Raw genomic sequence first — 13,357 nt, 5'->3', positions numbered from 1 at the left:
TAATAAACCTTGTCTTTGGCAGGGAAAGAAGAGAGGAGAGGAGAGGAGAGGAGAGGAGAGGAGAGGAGAGGAGAGGAGAGGGAGGGGGAGAGGGAGGGGGGGGGGGAGGGGAGGGGAGGGGAGGGGAGGGGAGGGGAGGGGAGGAGAGAGAAAAGAAAAGAAAAGAACCCACTAACAAGAAGTTAAATGTATAGACTTCATATGTAAGAACGATCATGGGATTTAGGACTAGAAGATACCTTAGAGATCCATAAGGAAATCCAGTGATGTTGAACAGCTTCCAATATTTACGGTGTTAAAATATCTCATAAAAAAATGAGCTAATGAGTCATTTCCAATGGTGTCACCTCCTTGCCTGGAATTCCTCACCCAGCTGAAATAACATTCTATTAGTGTTAAGTCTATTAAGTTATTAGCCCAGGACAGGAAAAGTCCAACCTTGGGCTCTCATGCCATGAAAGGGTATAATCCATACCCCAGACAAAACGAAAAACACTTGGAAAGTGATTTAGTATGTAAGATGAAGGAGATCAAGGAGTTGCTAATGTCAAGATTTCAAACTTAGGTAACTGAAAGTTTGATGTCTTTTGACAGAAATCAGAATGTATGAAAGAATCTGACTGTGAACAGGAAGAGATAACAACAGCTTAAGAGGATGGTAGGGTCAAAAGACGGGATTTTGAGAATGGGGTAGTCCTGGACATGTTTGTAGAAAGTTGGGAAGGAATTAGTCACAGAGAGAGGTATGAAGATTATGAGAAGCCCCAAGAAAACAAAGTGAGACCCTAGTGTTGGAGTCAACAAAAATATATTGTGTACCTACTATGTGCTAGGTGTTGGGAATACAAAGAAATATAAAACAGTCTTTGTCCTTGAGGAACTTACATTCTACTGGATAAATAAATGGGAATTTGGGACTACTGGGAGTGGCACATTTCACAGAACTGGAAGAGCCCTGAGACATCATCTGGAGCTAGGAGGGAAACGCCATGGCAATACCACGTAAGTATTGACAGCCCTGGTATAAGGCAGCACAGGACTTTACAGCACCCACAGTTTAGGCACTGTGGAAGAGGACCCACATTCACACACCATATGTAGGCTTCCAGGCACAAAGTCTCAATACCCCCATAAGAATAACAACTTTAGACTAAAATTGGCACATTTAAAAAGGCTATTCCTATAATATCAAGGGATACCCAAAGTTCTAGTCTTGCAGGCAATGAACATATACCAATAGTATAAGACAAAAGGGGGACCCACCCTAATGTATGTTGACTACCACAAAGTGTCCCTAGTTCATAGTCTCACATCATGAAAAGACTCCAAGACCTTCAGGGACCTCATTTAGAATGTATTTTTGCATAAATAAGGTCCAACAAGACCAGAGAGATCAGTTTCTTCCTAGCCTTAAAAGCTCCTGGTCATTTTATTTGCACTTCAAATTCTTAGCTCAGTTTCAATAAGCAAAAAGTAATCAATAAAACTGTAATTTATTTATGACAGTAATACGTCAAAGAAATGAAGCTAGAAAAGTTTAAGTATGTTTCCAAGTATAAGAAATCTTAAAATTGGTCCAACCAGTCATTATTCTGAAAGTGACTAAATTCACTATAACCACTGATTCATGCAAGACAGGTATTCCAAGGAGGTCAATGATAAAAAGAAAGGTCTCATACAGATCAAAATATTTATAGTAACACTTTTAGTAGTAGTAAAGCACTAAAAACAAACTTGAGAATGGGCTAAATGAATTGTCATATATTAATGCAATGGATTATTGCAGTACAGTAAGAAACAACAAATATGATGACTATAGAGAAGTAGAAAGAGAACCAGAAAAACAATACAAATAATGACTACAACAATGGAAAGAGAAATAACAAAACAACTGAACCTAAATAGCTATAAAATAATATTTAGCAAGCTTGGACTCCAGAAAGAGTTAAAAGACTACACTTCCCCATCTTTGCAGAGCTGAGGGATTCAGAATGTAAACAATGCATGTAATGACAGATTTGGTGGAGGTACTAAGTTTATTTTGCTGAATTTTTTTTTATTCTCTTATAAGGGACAGCTCTGTGAGTAGAGGAGCATCAATATTATTTACTGTATGTAAATGAGAAACAAAAGTTATCAATTAAAATGTTTTAAGAGAAAATCATCTTAAGGTTTGAGCAATAGTCCCAGTCATTGAGGGCTTTCTTCTCAGATCATCTTCATAGCTTAGCAGAATTGATAAAAGCAACAGAACTATAAAATACTTGCATAGTCTCAATCACTCTTATCTAAATCTGTGTCATTTTTTCTGTAAAGATGACTTCTGCCCAAATCATAAAACATCTGTGGCAAGATAGTTTCGAACTTATTAGGAAAATCATGAAGTTCTAATTACTTATTCCATGGAATAAGTATATCCTAAAAGTCAAAACATACACACACAAACACATATACACATCTGACTTGGGTAGTGTTTTGTTAAATTTTTCTTCCACTTATTTCCAACACATTAATTTCTTTCAGATGCACTTACCGCTAAAATGTCTGCCTCCACAGGAAGCAGGTTAAAGAATGCAAACAGCTGGACAGTCAAAATAGTATATATCTGTGTGGCTGACAACATTAACATCCCTATGGATAACAGCATCTTAATCACCTGAAAAACAAACACATAAGAACAATGGGCCAAAAAAAATACTGACTTCTTAATGTAGCATTCACAATATGCAACTAATTCTTTCAATCTATCATGTGTCTACTGAAGAGAAACAGTTATATATTCATTAGTAATCAACTCCTTATTTTTAAAACATTGTTTTATGACATTACTAGCATGTTCCTTATTCAATGGAATATATACATACATAATACGTATATAAACTTATTTATAGAAATTCTTAAACTTTCAAAGTATCCTTATTTATTACAAACATACTGTTAACGTTTCAGGTCAGACCCACATTTTAAAATGAAGCTTTTAGGAGGCTGTTAGGTGGGGCAGTGGATAGAGCACTGGCCTTGGATTCAGGAGGACATGAGTTCAAATCCGGCCTCAGACACGTAACACTTACTAGCTGTGTGACTCTGGGTAAGTCACTTAATCCCCATGGCCCAACCAAAAAAAAAAAAAAAAAAAAGAAGTTTTTAGTATGAATAACTAATCAGTAATACCATATATAAATATATGATAAAAGGTTCATAAAACACTTCCATCACAACAATCCTATGTACAACTATTACACTTTACAGTATATTTTACGGTGTAATTCAAGTCAACAAATATATATTTAAGTACTTATTATGTTATATATAAAGTATATATGCTAGGAGCCTGATATACAAAGACAAGAAAAAGCACCTGTCCTCAGGAAGCTGACAATTTACTAGGGATACAACACATACAGAAGTATATAAATACAAAGTAATTTCAGGAGAGAAAGAGCAAAACAACTCTTGGGGAGGATGGGGCTGTGAGGGACTGTCTGATGTTGGCAGCTACCAGGTTGGGCGCTGTGGCAAGGGTAGGGTAGGATCTGGGTATTTTGGAAGTCGAGGCAGGGGCTGTGGTAGGCAGAGTCCTGTGTACTGGGATGGGCTGGATCAGAGAAGCCCTGAGGCAATTGGGCAGTGCTATGAGATAAGCTGGGTGCAAGGAAGTAGCCGAGCTTGAGCTCCTGAGGCAAGGGGCGGTGCCACGTGGGAGTGGGATGGCAGAGGACTGAGTTCCCTCTGCTTAGTCCCCTCCCTATATGCAACGTCATCCCCAGATGCCTCTTGTGACCTTCCTGACTTCCTGGGTCCCTTTGTGCAGCACTGACCCAGACCCCTCCTCCCAGTGTCTGAGCCTGACTTCCTAGGTCACGGACTCTTGTCTATGCGTCAATCCCAGATGCCTCCTTCCTGTATCCAATCCTAGCCTCCTACGTCACTCCCTCCCCCTTGGTGTGCTAAACTCAGACAGCCCCTTCCGGTATCTGACCCTACAATCATTGGCTAGTAAGCAGGCTGGGGAGGAGAGGCTAAGTAGGTACTTAGGAACAAGTGTGGTCAGATCACACGTGTGCTCTCCCCTGGCTCCTGCCCTGTTGCTCTGGCCTTGCTGCTTGGGCTTGCTATGATGGCTTGCTGTGTTGGCCTCTGAATAAAGCTCTGGTGTTGGCGCCTCCCGATGGCTCGTCTCTGTGTGGTGATCCGGCTGAGGACCGAAGACCCGGGTGTGGGTAAGACTCTGGTAGTGTGCTTCTTATAAGAGAAGTGGGTACCGGCGTACGGCTGGCAGAAGGTCGGCGTGCGGCCAGTATAAGTGGCGCCCAACGTGGGGCAGAGGAAATAGACCAGAGGCCCCGTGGACCAGCTGGTCTGGTTGCGGGAAGAGAGACGAGACCCTTAGCCGATAGGGCTCTCTTTTTGTTGTTTTTTTGCTTTGTTGGTTTTAAGAAATGAAGGAAAAAGAGAAGGAAAGGGATATACTCAGAACCAAATGTGGAAGAAGAGGAAGTTAGGATTTCATATAAATGCAGTACATAAGAATACACAAATATAAAATCAGGATGAAAAGTATATACATATATAAAATCAGGATGAAAAGAATATACAAACATAAAATCAGGAGTGGAGGAACATGCGTCTCACCACCTAACTCATATATGAAACATAAAACTCAACTGAAGTTGAACACACATACTTGCTGTAGAAATACATTAAACAAAAGGGAAATGGGCAAGATCAGGGAAAAGGGGATATAAGAGGGAGAGAAGCCCCTTGACTTCGTCTTTAGGAGTCATCTGAGGAGAAAGCTGCACAAGAAGTAGCACAGAAAAAAATCTTTGCATCAAATAGCTGTTAAATGTTTAATATCCCACAAATATAGGAATTTTAAAAAATAACAAATCTATTATCAAGTTAATAAATGGTCAAAGGATAAAGAACAGTTCCCAAAAGAATTGCAAACTATTAACCATAGGAAAAACTGATCCAAAACATAAATGAGACAAATGCAAATGAAAACAACCCTAAGGTTTCTCCTCACACCCATCAAATTACTAAAAACTACAAAAGATAGCAATTGTTGTCAATGCTAATGAGATCATGGAATGTCTGTTGTTGAGTCCTTTCAGTCATGTGCGAATCTTCGTGAACTCATGGGGTTTTCTTAGCAAAGATAATTAGAGTGGTTTGCCATTTCCTTCTCCAGCTCATTTTACAGATGGGGAAACTGAGCAAATAGGGTTAAGTGACTTGCCGAGGGTCACACAGCCAGTAGCATCTGAGGCCAGATTTGACTTGAGGAAGATAAGTCTTCATGACTTTAGGTCTGCCTCTCTAACCGCTGTGCCACCTAGCTGCCCCATCGTGGAAAGACAGACACATTAGAGCTAGTTGGTTGAGCTGGTGAATTACTTGAGACTTATGGGATTTCGAAATAGAACACAAGTAATTTGTGAGTTATGTCCTGACTCCCAACAGAACATAGTCTTCCTAACTCCCATTAACATGGGTTTATTATCCTCATGAATTAAGTAAGTGCCTATTCTCCCAATACTATTCATTACAAGTCAGAGAGGTATCAGCAAAACAGTTTAGAGAATACTTTTTGGGAAAATAAAACCAAATATTTTTATACACTAAACTAAGAAACAGCCAACTGAGGAACTGAACTTTACTAACGTGCATGTATGTATCTGGCTGAAAACTAAACTCTACTTAATGTTTGAAGTTGTGGGGGGAGGGGGGAAGCTGATAAAATTCAAGGAGTTTATATTTTAGCTTCTTTTTGCAAAATTTTTCAAATGAGGTATTCTGCCCTAGATGGAGCATATGACTGACAAACAATGAATGAAATACAATATTTGCAACAAACATAACTGTGATTACACAAACACAATTTCACTTACCAACGGCCATAATCGAAGGGCAAATTCTAAAAGAATTAGCCTTGGAAACAAGTATAATTGAAGCAAAATCCACATATTCTCTAACTGTTCATCTCTAATATTCAGAGTCTTTAGGTGTAACAATAAGCATGAGAGCATTATGAAGATATTTAATTCAAAAAATCAAATATGCTAAATGTTTTCTAGCTTCTCAATTGCTTCAACAAATACCATGTAAATGGAATGTTTAAAAAGTTTGAGAGACATAATTTTGGAGTAATTAATCATTTTATTAATAATGCTAGCATATTATTAATAAAAAAGTAAGTGACACTCTTGAATGCCAAAGACCCCTCGTGGAACCTACTCAATGCTTATTTGCCCTTGGGAAGGATGGGTGTTCCTGAGGTGGCAATGGACTAATTGGTTTAGAAGAAAGAGAATGAGTATTATAATGAGAGGTGGACCTTTTCCAAAGAGGGGCTAGGGGACAATGATTTTGATCATGTCATTTACTTCCAAATCACCCCCAGTCTAAAGGCAAATCAATCACAGAATTTATCTCAATCCAGACCAGAGAGAGCACAACTGCTTCCCCACCTGGGTGGGCTCTCGGTGTTAAGAAAGTTAATCCAATCTCGTTATCAGGATGTCCTTCAGAACTAAACTACAAGGCTTTTGAAAAAATCCTGGTCCTAAATTCAATAACTGATTATTAATGAGAGAGAAATAATCACTTCTTTCACAAAGAAGTGTTAAATTTTTATTATAATAGTTTGCATTTTATAAAACATTCTTCCAATTACTTCCTTTACGTAGTAATTCATAGTTATAAATTAAAAACAAAAAGCGTTTGATTTCCAAAATTTCTTTTTAATTACTTTCATTAATATTTTTCCCTACTCATAATCCTATTAATCCTATTAAGAGAGATGATAAAAGTAAGAAAATACAGAAGATACATCAGTAAGTCAGTCAACAAACATTTATTAACTACCTACAATGTGCCAGGCACTATGCTAAGCACTGAGGATACAAAAAAAAGGTAAAAGACAATCCCTGCCCTCAAGGAGCTCACAGTCTAATGGAAAAGACAACACATAAGCAACTACATACAAACAAGTTATAAACATGATAAATAGGAAATAATCAACAAAAGGAAAGAACTAGAACTAAGAAATACTGGGAAGGGTTTTCTGTACTAGCTGGGATTTGAAGGAAGCCAGGGAAGCCAGTGGGCAGAGGTGAGGAGGGAGAACATTTCAGGAATGAGGGGTGGAGAGTCTTGTTTGTGAAACAGCTAAGGATCCAGTGTCACTGGATTGGAAGAGAATGTGTCAGGGAGTAACATGTAAGAAGACTGGAAAGGTAAGAAAAAGTTTGGTTATGAAGGGCTTTGAATGTCAATGAGAACATTTTATGTTTGATCCTAGGGGCAACTGGAAGCCACTGGAGCTTACTGGGACAAGGGCGAGACTTGAGGTTCGGGAAAATCACTTGAGTGAGCTATGCACTGGATAGAGGCAAGTTGACCTAATGAGGATGGGAGCTAGACCCCAAAAAGGAAAAACCCTGGACCTTTCCTAATCTCTGGTGTTCCCCTGAGGCTATAATCCCATCACCTGGCATTTCATTGTGGCTACACGCAATTTCCCAATTCTGTTACCCTTAATGTAGCCTAGACCTCCCTATGTCCCCGGCCACTTCCCACCCTTAATCCTATCTAGGGTCCATTCTCCCTTGGCCACCCCTGAAGTTCTATTACCCCATAGACTACTTGGCCACTCCTAGATCCCTCCCATAGTCTTTCTGCATATAATAAAGTCCATCTCATCTCCATCAAGATGCTCGGATTCTTAAAATCAAGCCACTGCTGGGATTCTTATAATCTAGCCACTGCTGGGATTCTTATAATCTAGCCACTGCTCAGAATTTTACAATTTAGCCAATAGCTCACAGATGCTCAGATTCCTTAAGGCTCTGGCTAATGTGGCGGATCTTTAACAAACCTTGTTTTTGGCTGAAAAAAGGTTTGGGTCTAATTCTTTCAGGCACGACCCACGTATCATGATCTCGGGGTCCCAGCACCCCTAACCTCTAGACCTCATCAGACCCATCAGTAGGCTATTGAGGGCCTGTACTATAGAGGTGGTAATGGAGGGAGGGGGTATATTCAAAAGATTTTACAAAGGTAAAATAGATAAGCCTTGGCAATAGACTGGAGGCAATGGATATGAAGGGAGAAAGAGAGTTGAGGATGTCACCTATATTGTGAGCCCAGGGAACTGAAAGGATAGTGGTGCCCTTGATAATGATAGGAAAGTCTAGAGGAAGTTTGAACAGGGGGAAAGTTAACGGGGAAAGATAATGAGTTCAGTTTTGGATATGTTGAATTTAAGATGCCTACCTGAACATCCATTTCAAATTGGCTGAAAGACAGTTGGAAATGTGACACTGTAAATCAGCATAAAGGTTACCTTGGAAAGGTAGATTCAAAAATGACAAAGATGGTAATTCCATGGGAGCAGATGAGATCACCAAGTAGTACAAAGGGAGAAGACAAAAGAGCCCTGGAGAGAACCTTGAGGGTCACCTACAATTAGAGGACATGATCTTGATAAGGATCCAACAAAGGAACAGTAGAAATGTAAGAGAATTAAGAGAGACTGGTGTCCTGAAAACCTAGAGAGAAGACAGTATCAAGGAGAACAGGGTGATCAATAGTGTCAAAGGCTACAGAGAGATCAAGGAGATATGGACTGAGAAAAGGCCATTAGATTTGGCAATTAGGAGATCACTAGTAACTTTGGAGAAGGTAGTTTCAGTGGAATGAGATCAGAAGCCAGATTGTATGGGGTTAAGAGAGTAAGAGGAAAGAAAGTGGAGACACCTTTTATAAATGGTCTTTTTGAGGAGTTTAGCTTCAGAAAGCAGGAGATATAGGACAATAATTAGCTAGGATGGAAGGAACAAGTGAAGTATCTGGTTTCTGGGGGGTACAGTAGTCACTGGCATTATTTGTAGGAGTAGGGAAGCAGTCAGCAAAGAGAAAGAGATTAAAGAAAATGAGGGAGTAGGGATGATAAAAGGGGACAATCTGCTGGAGGAGACTAGATGGAACGGGATCACTTATGAAGATAGGGGTTAGCTGCCTTGACAAGGAATGGGGCTAGCTCTCTTATGAGACAGGTGAAGAACAAAATAGTGAAACAGATAAGTAGCAGGAGGCATCTGAGTGATATAAGATAAGGAACAGGGGCGAATATGGAACTCATGGCAAATGGCGTCATTTTTTTCTGAAAAATATGAGGCAAAGTTCTCAGCTGAAAGGATGAGGGAAGGGGGATACATAGAACGTTTGCAGTCAATCAATAAATATTTAAGAGCCTACTATGTGCCAAGCACTGTTCAAAGCACTAGGGAAACCAAAAATAAAATAGACAGTCTTTGCCCAAAAGGAGCTCACAATCAAATAGGGGAGGACAATACATTTTTTAAAAACAGGGGGAGGGGAAGGGTACCCAGCAGAGGGGGACATGATAAAGTCTTACAGGAAATGATGAAGTGTCTACTCTGGACCCCCCTCCTTAAACAGAAAATCTAGGAGCTCTCCTCCACCCTCTCCAATCAAAGGGAGGAAAGGGCTCAAGGAGCCAGGAGTACTGAGATTTGAGTTTCAGGGCAGACTTGATTTTTCAAGAAGATGAATTTCTGAAATGCTCTAAATCACAATTGATTAGAGAAATGCAATCAAAACAACTCTGAGGTACCACATCACACCTATCAGATTGGCTAACATGACAAAACAGTTAAATGTTGGAGAAAATGTGGGACAATTGGATCACTAATGCATTGTTGTTGGAGTTGTAAACTGATCCAACCATTCTGGAGAGCAATTTGGAACTATACCCAAAGGGCTATAAAACTATGCACACCCTTTGATCTAACAATATCACTTCTAGGGTTGTATCCCAAAGAGATCATAAAAATGGGAAAAGGATCCACATGTACAGAAATATTTATAGCAGTTCTTTTTGCGGTGGACAAGAATTGGAAATTGAGAGGATGCCCATCAATTGGAGAATGGCTGAACAAGTTGTGCTATATGAATGTAATGGAATACTACTGTTCCATAAGAAATGATGAGCAGGTGGATTTCAGAAAAACCTGGAAAGACTTGTATGGTCTGATGATGAATGAAGTGAGCAGAACCAGGAGAACATTGTACACAGTAACAACAACATTGTGTGATGACTTACTGATAGACTTAGCTCTTCTCAGAAATGCAAGGATCTAAGATAACTACAAAAGACTTATGATGAAAAATGCTGTCCACACCCAGAAAAAGAACCACGGAGTCTGAATGTAGATAGAAGTATACTATCTGCTCTTTTTTGTGTTGTTATTTCTTCTTTCTTGTGGTTACTACCATTGATTCTAATTCTTCTTTACAACATGACTAATGTGAAACTATGTTTGATATGAATATATATGTGGAGCCTATATCAGATTGCACACTGTCTTGGGGAGGTGGGGGGGGAGAAAATTTAGAACTCAAAATCTTATGTAAGTGAATGTTGAAAATTAAAAATTAATTTAAAAAAAAAAGAAGACGAATTTCTAGAGATAATGATGAAGGCCAGGTGGGACTAGATGAGGCCTAAGGAGAAATGAAACGGTTTGTAAGAGCGACTAAGGAGAATGGGATAGTGAGTTTTCATAATGGAAGTATAGAAGAATTGCCTGGCAGCAGCGATGGTCCAGCTGAGGCTGTATAACATAAATCTGTACTGGACTCAGAATGGGTATATGATTTTGTTCAACTGTATTTGGTATTATGTGTGTAGGGGCAAAGGCAACAGATGACAGGAGTGATCCAAGGCTGAGGTTTGGCTTCAGGGAACAATCAGCAATATGACAAAGAGGCTAGGGACTCAAGAGAAGACAGTATAGAGCTTAACTGGTTCACCAGAGGGTCAATATGTAGAAAAAAAGAGAGAATGGGCAATTCAGGGATGATATCCCAGAAGAGAACTAAAGAGTCAAGGGACTGGAGGTCATAGTGTGAACAAAGGAGGAGATTTTAGAGTTCTTGAACATGGAAGGAGCGTATTTATCAGTAATGGAAAGATCAAGAGTATGACCATCATTGTGTATAGCTGAGGCAGAATGGAGAATTAAGTAATGAGGAGTAGGTTGAGGAACTGAACAACTAAGGTGTTTCAGGCAGTGTCAATATGTATGCTGAAGTCCCAAAGTATTAGAGTAGGAGTCAGGAAAGAGAAAAAGATTTTGAGCCAGGTACTGATGCATTAAGGAAGGAAGGGAGTGTCCTGGAGATCTGTAGACAAAAACTACCAGGATTTTGACTGGGTGGAAGATGTGGATTGTATGGACCTCAAAGGAGGAAAAATTATTGGGTGATGGAGGAAGAGGGGGGATCTGGAAGTGGCACTGGGGAGCAAGGAGTATTCCAATTCCTTATCAAGCTATCAGTGCCTGTCAAAGACAAAAACATCCAAATACTTAATAGTTTGTGTAATTCTGAACTTAACCACCAAATAAAATGAGCATTTCCAAAATATTGTGGTTGTACCTAAAACTATAAATTTCTATCATATAGAGCTTACTTTTCAATGTATAATAAATTCAACATGTAATTTTCAAAGCTGTCTTGTCTTATTATTTCTGGACTTCCTTCTATTCTCTTATTTTCTTCTTTCTTTGTTGGGAGAGGGGGAAAAGTCTATCCCTAACCTCTACTCTTCCTCAAAGCTCTCCTTCCTATTGAAAAATAGAAACAAAAACAAAACCTTTGCAACAGAAAGTCAATCATGCATAGTCTATCAAAACGAATTCCCACATTGTCCACATGTCTCCTTCTGCTTCCTGAGTCTTCATTCGTGTCAGGAAGTTAAGTAGGATGTTTATTATCAGTCCTCTGAAATCGTGGTTGATCACGACAATGATCAAAGTTCTTAAATCTTTCAAAGTTGTTTTTCTTTACAATGTTTTAGTTGTGTAAATTGTTCCTTGGTTCTGTTCATTTCATTCTATATAATTACATACAAGCTTTCCAAGGCATCTCTTAATTTCTTATAGCACAATACTATTCTATTATATTCATATACCATACTTCATTTAGCTATTGCCAGACACCATCAGTTTCCAGTTGTTTGCTACTAAACCTTGTATTTTTGTACAAATAGATCTTTTTCCTCTTTGTTTTTTCTCTTTGGGATATACCCTGGGTTATCACTAGGTCAGAGGGTATGCAGAGTTAGTGACTTTTTAGGTATAGTTCCACACTGCTTTCCAGAATGGCTGGACCAATTAATTCACAGCTCCACCAAGAGTAAGTATCTACTTTCCCAAAGCTCCTCCCACAATTGTCATTTTCCTCTTCTGGCTTCTTTTTTTTTTTTTTTGGCAGTTGGGGTTAAGTGACTTGCCCAGGGTCACACAGCTAGTAAGTGTCAAGTGTTTGGTCTGAGGCCGGATTTGAACTCAGGTCTTTCTGACTTCAGGGTCCGTGCTATCTACTGCGCCACTAGCTGCTCCTCCTCTTTTGTGTTCTTTACCACACTGGTGAGTGTAAGGGGAAACCTTAAAGTTGTTTTAATTTCCACTTCTCTAATGTTAGTGATTTGGAGCATTTTTTCTTAATACAGACAGTGATAGCTTGGATTTCCTGTTATAAAATTGAATCAGTTCCTTAAATATAGTAAATGAGAACTTTATCAAAGAAACTTTCTGCAAAGATTTTTTTCCCAATTAACTGCTTCCCTTCTAATTGCAACTGCATTTGTTTTGTTTATGCAACAACTTTTTTTTAATATAACCAATACTGTTGGTCTAAACTTCATTTCTGTCGGAGCTTTCCAGTTTTCACAGCAGTTTTGGTGAGGCTGTGAGCCCTTGTGGCAGCTGGTCTGGTCTTTGGCTTTACTGAACATTATGCTATGTTACATGCTGTGTAATGTGCTGCATTAATGAACCTCTCCATTTTGTAACCAGTACCGAAGAGTTTTAATTTTTATTGCTCTGTAATATACTTAGCTGAATTCCTATATTAAAGGAGAAAGTACACAATACATTTAACGGGACAATATTCCATTTGTATCTTGGTGAGAGTGGTTACTGGTTCTGGTTTGGGGAAATTTTTTTTTTCTACCTACACCAACTTCTCTACTTAGACACATAATAATAAGATGAATCATGGTATTAGGTAACAAAATGGCATTCCAAAAAGTAATACAATCAGCTCTTCTTTATGTGTGGAATATCACTAACAATACTCAATTTCAGTCTGCTTCTACCTATAATGGGCTCACTTCTAGGCAATCTCCACCAATCAGTATGAGTACAGGGAAGTAATTTTAATGCTATAATGCGTTCTAAAGTCCAAAACAAATTATTCTACTTCAACAATAAAAATAATCAATGCTTATTATGTGTAAAAAGTATAATGGTATCTTTCAGAA

The 13,357-nt window shown here is 38.9% G+C and overlaps 1 protein-coding gene across 2 annotated transcripts in view; it reads right to left on the bottom strand.

Moving 5' to 3' along the window:
• Positions 1-13,357, bottom strand: part of RNF13 (ring finger protein 13) — a 96,069-nt gene that overhangs the window by 76,250 nt on the left and 6,462 nt on the right. For both annotated transcript variants that reach the window (XM_027875851.1, XM_027875848.1), the window contains exon 2: positions 2,534-2,656. In XM_027875851.1, coding sequence (XP_027731652.1) covers positions 2,534-2,647 — 114 coding nt within the window. In that variant the 5' untranslated portion in view covers positions 2,648-2,656. The remainder of the gene's footprint in view (positions 1-2,533; positions 2,657-13,357) is intronic.

Source organism: Vombatus ursinus, unplaced genomic scaffold (genome assembly GCF_900497805.2).
Source record: "Vombatus ursinus unplaced genomic scaffold, bare-nosed wombat genome assembly UNPS02014810.1, whole genome shotgun sequence".
NCBI classification, from domain to species: domain Eukaryota; kingdom Metazoa; phylum Chordata; class Mammalia; order Diprotodontia; family Vombatidae; genus Vombatus; species Vombatus ursinus.
Note: the sequence above shows the minus strand (reverse complement) of the source record. Positions and strands in the feature narration are given on the sequence as shown.